The sequence below is a fragment of the Dinoponera quadriceps genome, unplaced genomic scaffold, assembly GCF_001313825.1.
Source record: "Dinoponera quadriceps isolate SergipeBrazil2010 unplaced genomic scaffold, ASM131382v1 scaffold1889, whole genome shotgun sequence".
NCBI classification, from domain to species: domain Eukaryota; kingdom Metazoa; phylum Arthropoda; class Insecta; order Hymenoptera; family Formicidae; genus Dinoponera; species Dinoponera quadriceps.
Window position 1 is genome coordinate 1,317,272 of NW_014557272.1, and position 17,432 is coordinate 1,334,703.

Consider the following 17,432-nt stretch of genomic DNA (forward strand, 5'->3'; position numbering starts at 1 on the left):
TGTGTGTGTGTGTGTGTGTGTGTGTGTGTGTGTGTGTGTGTGTGTGTGTGTGTGTGTGTATATATATACATTTTTCGTACGCTATTATTACTGTCAAAAGCGCGAAATGAATACCGGAGTTTTCTTAGAGGAAGGTTGGCCACCTGCCTCGCGAGTGAACGTCAACGGGGAGAAGGGGAGGAGTTTTCTGTGTGGCCTATTATTATATACGAATCGGCACCGATAGAATATATTTATTTCGAGACGATTTCCGGCGTGTTTCCGCGGATCACGTGCACTATTTCACCTCATTTTGCACGCATAACCCACAGCCTTTTTACCGTTAGTCCTGAGAGTCTTGCCTTCGAGTACCGTAAATGAATGTCGCACAGCTCACGTCATTCCCTCTAAAAAAAATTTTACCCTTTAAGCGATTTAACCTTCGACCGATCGCTGCCGGCCAACGCAAAGTGCACCAATCGCTTACGCGAAATAGCAGCAACGGGGCGAGAGAGAGAGAGAGAGAGAGAGAGAGAGAGAGAGAGAGAGAGAGNTCGTAATGAGAATAGACGATAAAACGAAAAGACCCGTCCTTTATAAATAAAATGTTAAAAATAGAGGATGTACTAGATGTATATTTTTTAATACAAAGGGCAAGGTAAAATATTCCCCCAAACGGAGGAGATGTAAACCTATTAAAAGATTCTACCGCGCGATTTTCGAGTTCTCAGAGTCTAATTCAAATTTTGAAATCTGCAAAGAGAAATCGAAAGATGGAAAATGACATATTGATTATAAGATCTGAATTAAACGCGACAGATGTACATTAGTGTGGTAAATAAAAGCAGAATCAACGGACAAGCATTCAGCGTTGGGAAAAAGGTGAAAGATGAACACAAACACACACACACACACACACAAAGATGGCTCGGAAAATGTTCACGTTAAAGGCTAATATCGTCAGAGTGCCGTCCTCGTATCGGAAAAGCGGCTGCAGTCGCATTCGATTTTCACCAGCAGTAAACATCGCGTGAGGGTGATTTGCATCGGCTGTCAGTAATGAATCGCTCGGAGCCGAAACGCTGAGCGAATTTCCAACGAAATCATCGACAACGACCATCACAGGCGACCGGTTCTCTCTTCTGCGTCGTGAGGCACGCCGTATAAATTACGCACCTCTACGACGACGAGTGTACGACGTGTTCGCCGCCCCTTTGTATTACAGATCGCACATTATTATTACCTTCGCCGCGGTGAGCTTACGTAAGCCGGACAGTAAATGGAAAGACGGCAAGCAAATTGCGAACGCTGCCACCGCGCCGCCACAGCGACGACGACGCCGGCACGCGCGATTATGCACGCGAGCGTCGAGCGTTATCGACGACGCAGTAAAGAAATCTCCTTACCACCCGCATTGTGGCACGAGGGAGAGAACGTGCTCGATGAATTACGGTCCGATTGCATAACGGAAGTCTCAAGTCGAGATGCTAACGAGGATTACTGGACGTGCGAACCGTGTCTATTGGCACACCGCGAGAACGCACGACATTTCTTCATGCGCGCGCGTTGATATATTCCGTGTCCGAGACACAGCTGTGAAGTTTATGATGTAAATAATAATATTCAGAGCAGAAGAAAAGGGAGGGAAGAGAGAGAGAATGCAGGTAGCAGGAATGGTCCAAGTTTACAATATAGAATGCGAAGTCGCATCTCAATGTCAGACTTACGAATTATTGACTTACTCTTCACTTACGAACTTCCGTTTTCTTTCATTCTTCTTATCTCCTTCTCATGTTGAAGGAATTTATATCTCCCACATTTAATGACATTTTTATAACAAACGAATCTATATATGACATCATTATCGTTATATTAATAATCTATTTATATCCCACGCGTCGTTATTTTTATATTAAGAAATTTCCCCAAAATTTCAAGGTCTTGTCTCGAAATTCGATAGACAATACCACCTTGTCGTCATCGGACGGAAGCACGGACCGGTGGGTCCGTGTGAAGCGCCAAATAAGAGATACAGAATATCGAATAGATAGAAAATTAAGATCGCAGAGGCGATTCAAGGCGAACCGCTTTTTACTATGATTTCTCTCTTGTACACTAAGTTGCGCCCGACCAATGTTTAAATATACATTCTTGCGATTATTTTTTTTCGATTCGAGCATAATGATTATTTATGTATTTAAAAGGAACTGACGTAATTAGCTTAAGAAGGTTTGAACGTTTGACCAAATATAAGATAAACTTGTATTATATATATGATATAAAAAATCAAACTGATAATTGTAAACTTATATATACACATATAAATATGTAGAAATCTCATGATACAACAAATTTTTTCTAATTTGATGTATTTGTATATACGATAGAAGTTTAGAAAACAATCGTAATATTAAAGACTAATATACAGATATTATAGACAAATTTCAGAACTTTATTGACCATTTCGCTTATAATAGTGGAAAGTTTATAAGTTATTTTAGCATTCGATACATATATAACATGTATATATATGCATCTATTTAAATACTTTTATATATACTTCTCTCTATGTCTATGCATCTCTTTTAGACCAACTAATACATAAATATACATTGATAGGAAAAATAAATAATAATAATATCTTTGTATTTATAATATATAAATATGTACCTCGGCTCCGTTTCAAACTAACGTTTCTAACTTGGATAATGAAATAAATATATAGAAACGTATTTCGCTTGATAAATAGTAAATTTATGAAAAGGTCCCCTTGATATACCATTGAAAACACGGCATTAAGCGAGGGAACCTCCTTAACTAATTAAATTGTCTCTTACTTCAGTTGTGAGTCCTACTTTCCGCCAAAAGCCGAAACAAACTTGAAAGAATCTTTTTATACAGGTCGAACATCAATCATGCAAGTTCGAATCGGTTTTAGAACTTGTTGCATTCATGTTTTCGGAAACCAGGCGACTTCCTTCCTTGAACGCTACCCGTATCTCTGTTTCTTCGCCGGAGATCTTTTGCGCGAATAAACGTTTTCTCGCGGCTGCTTTCGTTCCTTTACGTCGCGGAAAGTAGTCCGCGAAAAGTCTTATCGTCGATAAACGCTGAACTACGAGACCTCTGATTGAAATTAGACACGACACAATTATCGGGGACAATTATACGATCGTCTGTACAAAGCAAACCAATTATAATTCTCCGCAGATCCAAGTCTCCGACATGATTTATTATTTTTCTCTCTCTCCCTTGCATCAATAATAATACACAGGTTACTCTCGACCAAGATATACGTAACATCCACCTAGGCGACGTCAAAAGGGTGTTAACGTCGACGTTACTTCGACTTTGCTTATTTCTCCACATAGAGGTGAACGATCGACGGCGGACGCGCAATTAGCGGTGGTGGGGTTATTTTTTCGTAACGACGGACAGCGAATATAGACACGTCGCGGCGTGCGATGATGACGACGAGGTGCGACGAGGAGTGCGCGCACCGGGGGGGACGGAGACACGGGTTGTAGAGGTGAAAGTAATTATTTGCGTCCGTCGATTGGCAGCGACAAGTACGACGACGGGGAGCACACGTGCGAGGAGCCGCTTCGTTCTCGATACACTCTCCCGATCGGTCGGTCGGTCGGTCGCTCGTTCGCCTGCTCGCTCGTTCTCGCTCGATGCGTTACGGTATTTTTAGCGGGCGCGTAGACTCGCGCGTAGGCAGTCCCCGGCGGCAACCTCGGGCGGCGGACTGACGTCCTAATGACTCCCGTTTCTTCGATCTCAACCGCCAACCTCTCGTTACCGTGCCTCGCGGAAAAGCGATAATCGCGAAATGTCGGGGTTCCTCGCTATTATTACGTGCAAATCCGATTCTATCCCTTCAAAGCGGGTGACAATGAGAACGGGATGGAAACTAATTCTCTCTCTCTCTCTTTCTCTCTCTCCCTCTGTTGATCGCTTTTCATTGGAACTTCGTAGGATAAATGTCATGTTGCTTTGATCTTTAAACTTTTCCTCTCTTTCTCAGCAATAATTAAAATAGAAATGAATCTCCCCGTGGAACAACAGCCTCGAGTTCGACGAACTTTTTTATTCAATTTTATTAAGTTAACTTGATATTATATTAATTTAGTATTATTTTAAAGTTAACCTTTAAGTTAATTATATATTAACTTTATCTATTTCAAGTTCAATTAATTAAATTTTTTTACACTTTTTACGTAGGGATAAGTCGCATGACACGAATGTCTGGTGAACGCGAATGGTTTCGACTGACGGGAGCGTTTCCTCGAAATTGCACAAACAAAAAATGCTGTCGAATCAGTAGTATATTTTCAACAGAGCGTAAGTGGAGTAAATCTTCCTAATTCAAATGCAATATTATTGAAACTGGTACATCACGTGTACATTACTCCAATAACTTGAATCTTAGGATCTCTTTCGCTAAACTAGTATCGTAGAATTATAGAATTTAAAAAAGTCAGGCATACAATTAACATTTGGTAAGAAAAAGAGAAAAAAGAACAGTAACAGAAGCTAATTCAGCGAAAAAGAACAGACCTTTGATTTCAACGATATTGCTATTAAGTCAAGAAGATTTACTCCAATTGCGCGCGCGCTGTTGGAAATCCTATTATAGGTTCAACAGCATTTCTCGTCCGCGTACGAACGCGCGTTCATGATGTCTCTCACGAATACAATACTCGCGGAATTCTGATTCACGCACGCACGACTGACGCTACTTCCACTGATACCGTCATCGCCCTCGTCGGGGATGACTAACGCTGCGGATTTACCGTTCGATTAACACGGTCAATCGCACAATGCTCCTTCGCGCACTCTTTCTCCTTCTTGTCGGTCTCTGTCCCTCTAACGAAGGTCGGTCTACCCGACCGAGTGTGACGTATTTAAGGATGTACAACCGTGACATCACGAGGCGTGCACAGAGCATCGTGACGTTCATGATTCACGTTGGTATTATTAAGTGTCGTTATTCTCGGTGCGCCGCATGCTCAAAAACGGCCCGGGTGGGCCACTACGAAATTGGCCGCCGGCGCGTCCGCGAGATACGCTCTCCGCGCGAGAAGCGCGCTCGCTACATTGTCGCGCGAGATAACGGCGACGAGAGAAAATTCGTATCGCGGTCTGAAAAGGCCAGTCCTCCTACTCGGTTGCACTTTCCTGCCGAGTTTCTGTGTCCCAAGTAGAACAGGTGCGTCTACAATGGTACGAAGGCGGAAGCTGCCGCCGAGACGGACAGAAAACGGTTACATAGACGTGTCGGAACTGTCGAGGCTAACTTTCTGCTTGGCGGATGTCTGTATTCGCATTTGTGCGAATTTGTCGTCTGATATAATCGGAGTGATATATATATGTAATATAATAATTGTCACCAATCATAGTGAATTTCGTGGATAGCAACTATTTCCTGTTAAAAGATTACGTATACCCAAGCGATTCGAAGAAACGCCTGATATTTGAATTTTTCTGCTGTTTCCACATTATTGACTTTATGAAGATATCCTTTTGAGAGACGATTCTTTTCACGCTATTATTTATATATTATACGAAGCCTATTACAAAAAGTTAATGTATTACGCTGTTATTACTGCTCTCATGAAGCTTGTCACCGCTAATCGGTACTAAAAATATCTCGGAAACTATCCGACCGATTTAGCTGAAGTTTTGCCTTTTTTTTATATTCAATCTAGTTTTCTCACAAACGAAAAGAGGAGAAATTTCGTGACGAGAAATGAGACTTGTGCCTTCGAATGTTAATAACTTTATGAAAAATTAATATTTTAAACATCGGCTACGACGAAGACTAGATAATCTGACTAAAAATATCTGTGCGAAATTACAATGAAAGCAGCCCAATAGTTATCGAGATATTTCAAGTGTGCGATTCGCAATAACGAGTTTCATGGAAACAGTAATAAACAGTAATAAAAGCGTTGTATATCAACTTTTTGTGATGGGCTTCATGTCAATATGTAAATGAAGGTATTGAAAAATCAGTCTTCCAAAGAATATCTTCGTAAAGCCAATAATGTGGTCAGCAGAAAAACTCAAACATGGATGTTTGCCGAGCCGCTTAACGTATTATCGAATTTAAGGTAAAAATACCGATACCTGTACAACACGTACCTAACTGTGAACATTCTTGTTCTTTCGATCTCCAAATAAATATTCATATATTGAATATCTACAAACATTTCATATTTAAGATTAAATATTCATGTTTAAGAAGCAAAATAACAAGAACGTCCAAAATTAGGTACGTGCGCGAGCATTGTTACTTTTACCTTAATTCACGCGCGATGTAATGCAAGCGCCTTGACCGAATTACCCACAATGTAGCGCCAAACATCAATATTTGCTCGACAATTTGACACAATCGAGTCTCGGTGACAGCGTGACGGCCGGTTAAATTCGACAATTAATTGCGCAACAGTCTGCATCGTGGTGTCACTCACACATACACACACACGTGTCATGTAAACCGTGATCGGGAAATTGGATTTGCCCGGTAGACGCGTAGGCGAGAAACGTCAAAAGCTCTTCGTCGTCGTGGCTTTCGCGAGAAGCGCGCGAGAGTACGGAGGAACCAAAGAATACGACTGTCAATCGGGGCGAATGAAACATGTGTACGTGCACATACGTGTCGCGTGTCCGTTTGTACACGTACGCAACGTGCACGCACGTGCGTGAGTAAGAAAGAAAGAAAGAGAGGACGGGCGAACGGTCGTTGTTGCTTCGCGGTATATAGGTTCCTGCCGACAAAAATAGCGTCCTGATAGCTCGGAGGAATCCTTGCCGATAAGCAGCTACTCGAAGGAAAGCTTCCGAATATATGTCCACCTGTGCGTGTATGCGTGTACACGCGTGTATACACGCGAATCTCGCGTGCATGTGAGCGCTCGTGTTCGCGAGTGCGCTCCTCTTTTATCGTTGGGTAATCGAGCGACGCCCATCACAACGAGATGGAGCAATTCTCGCGGGAATGTACACGCGTGTACACAATGATGTAATAAATAATATTTCGGATTAATTATTTCTTTCTCTCTCCTCCCCGCGATACTGCACACTACGTTCAGATACAATTCGTGACACGTGCTTTTCGGTAATGTATCGTCCTCAAACGACATATTCTCTTAACAATTCTTCTAACAACTTCTTATGTTATTTTCATCATTATTGGAACGTCATCTTAAACGAATAGGACAATACATGGAACTGATCTTGCCTCCTCCACCCTGCACTTTCTACGCTCAAGTAAAAAGTGAGATTCTCACTCCGCACTTGGAAGTAAGAAGAAGCACAAAGGATACAATTACAAAATATAAAAGTATATTCTCTCTTCTGTTATAGCGATAAATCCTAGAACTTCGGTCGTCTTTCGCGAAGTAATAGAACACCGATTTCCTTGACATTTCCTGCTGCTCCCTGACCGATTATAATTTCTCCGCGACTTTCACTTTAGCCGACTCTTTCCACTATTCTACGCGATTCTCAAGTTGTCCGACCTTCCCTCGTCTCTCGTGACCATATCTGATTTCCTTTCTTTTCCCCTCAATAATCCCCAATTATCATCGATTAACCTAACATTTATTTGTCGTTTTTTCTCGAATTTCTCGTAACAACGTCCCAAAAGATGTCGTCATTTTATCCTCCCCCTCTCTGCCCCCTCTCCACTCTTCCTCGCGTATTCCGACCGCGGCACGACGAATAATTCGTCGCGGACGTCGTTCGCCCACAACGACGACGGAAAGCTCTGAATGGGAATCGGCGAAGACGCACACGCACGCACACAGATTCGCCGGCGGCGGCGGGCCGGCTAAAAATAGCGGGAATTCGTACCTTACGGTGTGAACTCTGGAGCGCGGATTATCCTCTTTCTCTCTCTCTCTCTCTTCCTCCCTCTCTCGCTCCTTTCTCTCTTCTTCGTTCTCGTCGTCGTTCCCTGTCCGTCCTCGCGATCCCCGAGGAAATATCGTCCACCAGCGAGGACTACCGCACCGTAATTTCTCTCGCACACACACTCGGTACGGGTCTATTGTTCGTCGCGTGCCGGCCGTACGATGCCGTTTTTCGGATTTTTCTGGACGTTCGCGAGACCCGCGGCGTCTTTCCACTTCATTTTGCCGGACGCGCTCCGTGAGATGACGAGCACGACGACGACACGACGAACAGCTCCGCTGCCATCGTCTTTATTTACTAATTTTGGACGTGAACGCCGGGAACGATCGAGCACCGAGAGCTGACACTGGCGCCACGTCGCGGGCAATCAGAGTAAATACCGCACTTCGGAATCGTCCAATGAAGGTTCGAGGGTAACTAGGAGCCACTAGTGCCCGGCTACTTACTAGATCTAGGGTCATTTGGAATTTTCAGATTTTCGCACGCATCCTTTCTAGGTTTCCGTGCATCGTGATTGTTGAATCGAAATACGATAACGATATCTCGTTTGTTGTTCAAAAAAGCGGCATTTGTTGCGTAAAACATAGAGCCATGTATGTGAAATGAAGCGATGTTTTTATATAACCGATCTAGATAGGATATTATATTTGCGATGCGACATTCTTGACCTTGACCTTCTGTCACTTTATCTACAAAATGAAGAAATGATGGAACGGGGACAAATTATGACTTCATCGCTGTTATTTAAGCTAGCTTAACACTGATATTTGCTACCAAATAAGTAAATAAATTTTGTCACATTTCCCAAAACGTCCTAAATAACAAATAAATACTTACGATTAAAGATTATTTTAAATATTCGCATTCTCTGTCCCCTTTCTTAACAATGTACAAATTGTATATTTTTTTAAATTATTAAGGGATTTTTGCAACACTGTTTCTCGGATACGGCAGACGCTAAATGCATTCCGAAAGACAATATTGTAAAAACAGCCCGTATTCTGAACGCGCTTGTAACGATATTAGCGCGCTAACAAGTCAATTTATTAGTAGTTCTAAATAGGTGTTTCATTATAAAAACGTATAATTGTTACGTCCTGGAAGAGGATGAACGCAACAAAATCGTTTACTCGCGCACTCGCGAGGCCTGAACGTACTGGTAGGTCTGCAGATCAGGTCAAAGTCCGGAGAGGCCCATTTACTCCGATCGCAGAACGTACGTTAGTCCTTTATTTAGGTCAAAGAACTTAATCTCTTTACCTGGGATAGGACCATATGAGCGTGTTGAGAGGGGAATTTAGATTTAAGTAATTGAAAGGAAATGAATAAATAGTTTTAACGATTTGATTAAATTTAGTGCATTTTGAATAAAACAGTTTATTAATAACATAATTTGGTTCACGGATGGATTAATAATAGTGGTAAATTGATGAGAAAAGTCATTGTGAAAGATACAACATTTAAAAGATGAAAGGGTTAGCTAAAGTTAAACAATGAGATATATGGGTTAACATTAAACAAACTTTTATAAATCAGCATTATTGGAATAATGCAAATACAAGATGAAGATTAAAGTGAGGTTAAGGAAAAAGGTAATCCGTGTAACTTAATATAATACGATCGGATTTAACGTAACAAGAATGTTTGACGTATCGGTATGGCGAGGAAAACATAATTATATATATACAAGGAAGGTAATAATTACGCAGTGTACGTGTGTGGCTTGAGGAGTGAAGTGGGATTGGAGATTGGATTGAAATGATTAACCTGTTAACTGGGTATGACAAAATATTTCGTCATACACGAACTACTACTGCAATGGGCATGACGATATTTTTCGTCATGGAAATTTGCCGTAATATTTTGAACGCAAACAAAAAAAATGTATTCCCCGGTTAACAGGTTAAAAATCATGGTTAAATATGAAATAGAGATCTACGATTTAGATGAATCAACTGTGATGAATAGTACGTAGAACGTGGGTCCTTTGATCGTGGTGTACCAGATTTATGGGATCCCGGAATATGACTGACTACGATTAAATCGAGCGATTCTGATATTCGGACTAATTATCGGAATATTGAAACGAATATTTTAAAGAAATCCCGACTTACCCACAGCAAGTTTCACAAAACGTGGTACTGGAGAGATCCCGATCTGAACAACAAAAGTGAAGTCGTGGCGGAAGCTATAATAGTACGAACGTAAAAGATGTCGAAAATGATAATACGCGACAGTAGTTAAACGGGGAAAGAGAATGTGAATGAATGAATGAACAGTAAGAAGAATAATAACAAGAATAAGAAGACTACAAAAGAAGATTGACGAAAACTGAAGACTACAGAAGAAGACTGACGAAGGCTGACCAAGAAAGGGCTGGCGGCAAAAGAATGAGGCTTATTTAGGAAAGGTTTCAGGGAGTGGTGGATGACGATCACCAATGAGAGGAGGTTGCATGGAAAATGGTTATTCTGGAAAATTCCTAATACTATTTGGATGTCATAAATGATTCTAAGAACATAATTCTATCGAAGGGCCTTCGTTCGACCGGCTATGTACATAGGCGGATAAGATCGCAGGTCCATCGGGAGCCTTATGACGTATTTGGGCGGCGTGTAGTCGTATCATTTCCATAAAAGGGCTTGCTCAAATCTGTTTGTTTTACAATCATAAAAGTAGGAATTCGCTGGCTATCCAGGTACCCAGGATGAAGAAATACGAGGTCTGTTCAAAAAGTATCGCGAATTTTGAATTTCCGTTGGTTACGTATATTCGATTTTCGATTTTTTTGTGGCGTTATGTTGGTACTCATGTCCCTCACTTATGCCGACAAGTTCGGCCATTTTGAATATTAAGTTTATCTTTGACAGCTGTTTTGCTTACACGTGTTTTGGCTCGTCTTCGATTTTTGCCTATTCCAAAAAATGGATCAAAAAATCTATCAAATTTTGTGTGAAAAACAAAATTAAGTGCGCGGACGCATTCCGAATGTTGACTGTGGCATATGGTGAAGCTACCTTGGACCGAAGCAACGTTTATCGGTGGTACAAAATGTTCTCAGAGGGCCGAGAAGATGTGAACGACGAAGAGCGTGCCGGACGCCCGAGCACGTCAACAACAGACGAAAACATTGATGAAGTGAAGAAAATAGTATTGGCCAATCGTCGAATCACCGTTAGAGAAGTTACTGAGGATCTAAACATATCGATTGGCTCGTGCCATTCGATTTTTATTAATGATTTGGGCATAAGTCGGGTCGCCGCGAAATTCGTACCAACGCCCCTGTTCACACATCGTTGCTTGTGCGCGAATTTTTGGCCAAAAACAACACACTAATGATGCCGCAGCCACCGTATTCCCCAGACCTGGCCCCCTGTGACTTTTTCTTGTTCCCGAAACTGAAGAGGCACATGAAAGGACGACGCTACGCTACGATTGAGGAGATAAAGACGGCATCGAAGGAGGAGCTGAACAAGATCACAAAAAATGATTTTTTGAAGTGCTTCGAGGATTGGAAAAAACGTTGGCACAAGTGTATAATATCTGATGGGGATTACTTTGAAGGAGACAAAATAGATATTCATGAATAAATAAATAATTTTTGAAAAAACACAAAATTCGCGATACTTTTTGAACAGACCTCGTACGTGCCTATAGGCCGTAGAGGCGGCAAGATTATCTTAGTTATAAAAAAAAGGAATTTGTTGTTCCCAGGGTACCCAGGATGTAAATAAAACAACATACCTTACGTGAAGGCGGAAAAAATGATAGACGCGTTGGGAAGCGTACGGCACGTTTAGCGACGGCCATTGTAATCTTATCTTTATTATAGTAGCGCTTGCCCGAAGTCCGTCTGCTTCCCGAAATAGAAAAAAGGGGAGTTTGCAGTACCCGAGGCACCCAGGACGTAACATAATTATTTTTCCTAACAAAATGTTGTTACTATCGCGTTTACAGTACAGGCGATACTGAGAATGTTTGTATTTCTTAACTTGTTAGCGCGTATCGTTGTAAGCGCGTCCTGAATACGGGTCCTTACTTATATAGTTCCTTAAAATCAGATTTATAAATCTATATCCTTTCGAAAATAGATGTAAATTAACAACAACCGATGTTATAATACCGATGTAAAAGTATCGTTTACATGACATTTACATAAGGAGTTATAACTATCTTTAGTAACACAATTCATTGGCGATACATTGATTCAATATTATCCAGACAACACAAATATCAAAAATCGGGACATATCTTTTAGACATCTTATATCCTGATTTTGAATATTGTATTGTTTGGGTAGTTACATTGGCATTTATTGAGGGTATATTGAACGAATGTTACCTAATATAAAGTCAGTCAAATTACAGAAGCAGATTTCGTATAATATCTGCTATAAATTTTGTTAATAGCTTATTAGCAGAAATATAACAGGATTTGCTAGCAGAGCATGATAATAATCTATTATTTTACAGGTTTGGCTGTCTGACTGGCTTTATATCAGGCAACATTCACTCAATGTACTAAATGCCTAATAAATGCCAATATAATCAATATTGGACCAATGTATTGCTAACGAATCGTGCTATTAGGAAACTGAATTAGTTGTCATATAAACGTAAGTCATAGTTGTGTATGTATTTATATGAAAATATAAATTGTGGAGATTATATAGAAATAAATTTTCTCTACTTTTATAATGGCTATACGCGTTTATACGCCTATGTTCTATGTATTCAAGATAAAAAAAGAAAATTAAAAGAATATCGATTCCCTAAGCATAATAAATCATTCGTGGTATAATTCAACAAGGTCGATATTCTCAATATTGCAATAGTCATCGTTTTTCTCACACTAGATCTGCAATCGGTTTATCGAGAGTCAGTCTTTGACACAGTTTACATAATAATCTGTGGCCAAAGAAGAGTTACCAAAAAAATATTGTTTCCCTATAGCTGCGTTCGAAGAACACGTTATCAGCACTATTGCGTTACTCTTTTTTGATCGCTTACTAAACGTTAAACAAGATAGAACGATATAATAGCGCTAATAATATCATTTCTTTGAACGCATCAAGAGTCCTACGATTAAGCCCGAATTGTTATATAATAAGCATGATCGAGCGTTTTGTACATATATTTATCAACCACGAGATCGCAATATTCAAACTCGACGTGTACTCGCAATGATGAAGATGTACATCGCTCTTGTTGCGCTCGTTGTTCTGCTCACGTTGCCTGGCGAGTCGCACTTCACACCGAGTGCTTTTCCTACCTACGCGAAACGTACAGGTCCGTTCTTCGGCAGTGCGCAGAATAAAACGATCGTCGCGGAAACTCGGCGGCAATTCAACGATACCGCCCTGGCGAACTTTACGTATCCAACATACATGAACGAGTCCCTCTCTGAATCTTCGTCTCCCAAGAATATAGATTGCTTCGGACTGGGTAGAACAGTCGCGACGTACCTGGAACGGCTCCTCAGTAGTGAGCCCAACGGATCTGCTGCGTTGGACGTGCGATTTTCTCTGTCCTCCAGAAGACAGCCGCGTCGTGTGTATGTGGTGCTCGACGAGCAATTCAGCCTGGAATGGACGGACTTCAGGATTGAGCGACGAACGGTAATAATAGTGCATGGTTTCCTGTCGCAAGGCAATGCCGAATGGGTCAAGGATATGGAAAAGGCGTTCCTCGCATGGGTAAGTAATTAGCCGCGATATCGCGTGTATAAATGCTCATCTCTCCCGCGTCGGATTGTCCGCAGGACGACGTAAATGTGGTGGTGATAGATTGGAGTGCCGGCAGTAACACGTTGAATTATTACAAGGCCGCGGTCAACACCAGAATAGTAGGATATCAAATCTCAAAGTATGCGTGCGTGCGAGCGTGCGGTGTGAGAGCCTGATGCTTTCCTAACAAGGATACGCTACATTACATTAAGTCGTTTTCTCATTGGCTATGTATATTAATTAATTTGTGATCATTTTAAGATATTTGGACAACTTGACGACTTTGTATAATGCAGCAATCCTTGCTGTGGAAAACTCATTCTAGTTACACGGACGATACAAGAAAGTTCAAGAGATGTCTGACAAGGTGCCTGAAGAAAATTAGGCGGACCGATCTTTCGATTTTCATAAAATCGAGAAGACTTTAAGTTATATTTTTATTAATTTCAATTAACTGTATTTAAATATCGAGTCATCCTCCAAACTTATTGTAACATCCCTTTCTCTTCCAAGCAACGCAACAGTGTCTAAAACACAAAATTTAAAGATATCGGAAGTCTTAGATATTTCCATTTCCATTGCCTATGTTTAATCATTTTTTATCAAACATCTTTTGGACGATCTTGTGCTATCGATTTGATTGTCTCTTAATATCAACTCGCTCGCGAAGATTGATAGAACAGTTAGCGAACGCTACGATCAACGCCAATGGGCCAGACACGAGCAATTGGGGCCCTTTGCACCTGGTAGGGCACAGCCTCGGTGCTCACATATGTGGGTTTGCCGCGAAGGAATTGAAGAAGCGGCACAACAAATGGCTTGTGCATAGAATCACAGGTTTAGACCCAGCTCAACCCTGCTTTAGGAACACCGAATCGACAGTTCGTCTGAGCAGGAGTGACGCTCCATTTGTCGATGTGATACATACAAACGCAAGATTTTGCATGAGTTTGGGATTGGGTTTTCCTGAACCTATAGGTAATTTATCATATGGTAACACGATTTGTATATATACGTACATTCATGAACGCGACTTTCTTATATGATAAATCTTCTCAACAATGTTCAAGATGTTAATTATTTAAGAACCAGTTCTAATTTGATCGAAACTTAAGAATATCTAGTTATATCTTTGAGAAGAACTTAAGATGAGTCTAAAAAAGGAACTATCGCAAATTCGGCGTTTCAAATCGATTATATATATATATATATATTGCACAATAGTTTACTTCAAAACTCGTCTACAAAAGAAAAAGAAATCTGTTAATAAAAAGAGAAGTGCCACAAATCTGCGGGTGGATTTTACGATATATCATTACGTCTTAGTTGCATGTATAAAGTATATAAACTACTTGTATATATTAGATATATGAGTTCCAATGACTTCCCTAATTAATATTCTCTTTTTTATTCTCCTTTTAACACCCTTGTTGCAGGCTACGTTGATTTCTACCTAAACGGTGGTAAAATGCAACCTGGTTGCAGCAAGAAAAACCAATCGTCGTCGATCTTACGGATCCTACAGATTCCCGCAGACGGTTAGTAGTTAGTGGTCGAATGATCGTTATTTAAAAGAAGAAACGTTATTGTGAAATGCGTTATAAAATTCTTAGCAATAAAACGGGCGATATGCAGTCACGGACGTTCCTATGAATACTTCACGGAATCATTAGTATCTGCGAGCATGCCCAATTGCACCTTTGGGGCATATTCTTGGGACTTGACGTACAAACATCTGTCGCAAACAATCGGTTCATGCGCTAATGATACCTGCACGGAAATGGGTATTCGAGCTGAATTCTACAACAAACGCGGAACGTTTTATGTAGCTACTCGTGGTAGTAGTCCCTATTGCAGTAAGTATTACTCGTATTGTACAATAATCGTTCTCATAGTAACACTATTATTATCGTGGCGTCACTTTGATACTTTTGCAGTCAACAGCAGCGACATCATTGACGAGGTGAGAATGCAACTGGAACAGGATTACCAAGACGAAGCCGAAGATTGAAAAGATACAATAACCGTTAGTTAGACAAGTTACTCTATTTGTAGATAAATGCGCTGTCAACTCCATCGTGTACAATATGCTTAAATAATCGATGTATTCGTATATTTACAGTTGGAAAGTCTCGCATAGTACAAATAATATTTACAGTGTCCTCGTGTTTGTTTGAACGCGCATTTCTATCGTCTTTATGCGCGTGCAAACAGCCGCGATTTTCGCTGTTCCAAAAATCGATTATTTCTTTGTGTATATTATATATATATATATATATATATATACACAAGCGATTTTATTTCTGAATAAATTAAAAAAACAAAAATACGATAACTTGGTCTTAAACATGACATACGATGTACATGTATACAGTGTGCTTGAAAAATATTCAGAATAATTTCAAAATATATCGATAGTCCTGAAAAAAAAATCATGAGCATGAAGTAAGATGTGATCGCAATTATCGTGTTGAAAAATAAAAATATACTAGCTGCAAAGGGTCGATGTAACCTTGTGCTAGCGAAATAGTTTCGATAAGATAATATCGCGATTATTTTGTAAGCTTCATCTCGAGATTTAATCGTTAGGCTAAACGATGATCGTGTAGCATTTACGGATTACGTATAAAAATATCAAGACGGACTTGTAGGATTTTTCATTTTCGTCATGATGCTTGAGAGAGAGAGAGAGAGAGAGAGAGAGAGAGAATGTGTGTGTGTGTGTGTGTGTGTGCGCTTGATTCTCTTCTTGTTATACGCGTGAATATAAAAAAATATATCGTTCATAGCAACGCGAAATTTCTACAAGACTCATTGTGCTTTTCAAACATATTGTATATCTTTAACAAGAATAGACAATCAAATTTCACATAGAAAATACATCCGAAGTTTCGTATAAAGTTCGGGATCTCTCTCTCTCTCTTTATCTCTCACTTTCAGAGCGTTATAAATAAACCGTCGCAGCGGTACGAACGATGCAAGTGTGAAATAAACGCGAGTAACAACAACACGACTAAAATATTTCCGCTTTCGCAGAACATTCCGGTGTGACCATCTCGCACGTGGATGGTAACTACTATTTGGTACTAATTCTCCAGTCATTCTATCCCGATACTCGACTTTGCGCGCGTGAATTAACCGTCACGTTATTGGCACATTATGATACTCTTACCTAACTTTTAGCGAAACCAAACGGAAGCTGCTGCGTGAGAGGAGGACCTGCGTCGTCATGCATCCGCGAGTATTAACGAGTTACACTCGACGATACGGAGAGTATCGTCTCGGACTCGAGCGCGTCAATGAATGACTTGGACGTAAGTGGCGGGAAATATGCCGGTGCGGCCTCTGCACTCGCCTATCCACCAGCCATCCGCCTGCTTCTGATGGACGGTTATCAAATCGCCCGGGCTGAGGCTCAGCTCGTCGTTCAGATTCGCGGAGTACTGATAGATCGCGCGACATTGCTCCGCACGTTCGGCCTTCGCCGTCACCTCCGCCCCGTCGACGTCCTGGTTATTGTTATCCTCCGAGTGGCTGCTAAACTCATCAAAGTCGCTGAAGTCGTCCTCGTCCGGGGGATTCTCGGAGTTGCCATCGCCGGCCGTCCGATCGGCCCAATCGCGGGTCTCGGCGTCCTGGTCCTTCGTCAACTGCATCTCCAACTCGTCGTCGCCGTCCTGAATCTCAAAGGATTCGTTCTTTGCCCAAGAAGGAATCTGCAAACATAAAACGTCATGTAGTTCTGCACGATGTTCCTTTCATTCTTAGCAATGTGTTTCTGTATCAAAATCAAGCTCAGAATTAA

The 17,432-nt window shown here is 41.0% G+C and overlaps 3 protein-coding genes across 9 annotated transcripts in view; 1 reads left to right on the plus strand and 2 right to left on the minus strand.

Moving 5' to 3' along the window:
- Window positions 1–8,195, minus strand: part of LOC106748851 — a 32,893-nt gene extending 24,698 nt beyond the window's left edge. Inside the window, exon 1 of the mRNA XM_014627741.1 lies at window positions 7,843–8,195. The gene's annotated coding sequence lies outside the window, so the exon portion shown is untranslated. The remainder of the gene's footprint in view (window positions 1–7,842) is intronic.
- A 4,645-nt stretch (window positions 8,196–12,840) lies between these two features.
- LOC106748854 (phospholipase A1-like) lies at window positions 12,841–15,869 on the plus strand. The gene is made up of 6 exons (XM_014627750.1): window positions 12,841–13,597; window positions 13,663–13,766; window positions 14,298–14,605; window positions 15,064–15,165; window positions 15,241–15,483; window positions 15,565–15,869. The coding sequence occupies exons 1-6, from the start codon at window positions 13,085–13,087 to the stop codon at window positions 15,636–15,638; spliced, it is 1,344 nt and encodes a 447-aa protein (XP_014483236.1). The 5' UTR covers window positions 12,841–13,084; the 3' UTR covers window positions 15,639–15,869.
- LOC106748852 overlaps window positions 15,655–17,432 on the minus strand; it is a 28,314-nt gene continuing 26,536 nt past the window's right edge. For 6 of the 7 annotated variants that reach the window (XM_014627744.1, XM_014627743.1, XM_014627742.1 and 3 more), the window contains one exon: window positions 16,924–17,343. In XM_014627744.1, coding sequence (XP_014483230.1) covers window positions 16,924–17,343 — 420 coding nt within the window. Of the gene's footprint in view, window positions 17,344–17,432 lie in introns of all 7 variants that reach the window. The other variant, XM_014627747.1, reaches the window with a different exon arrangement.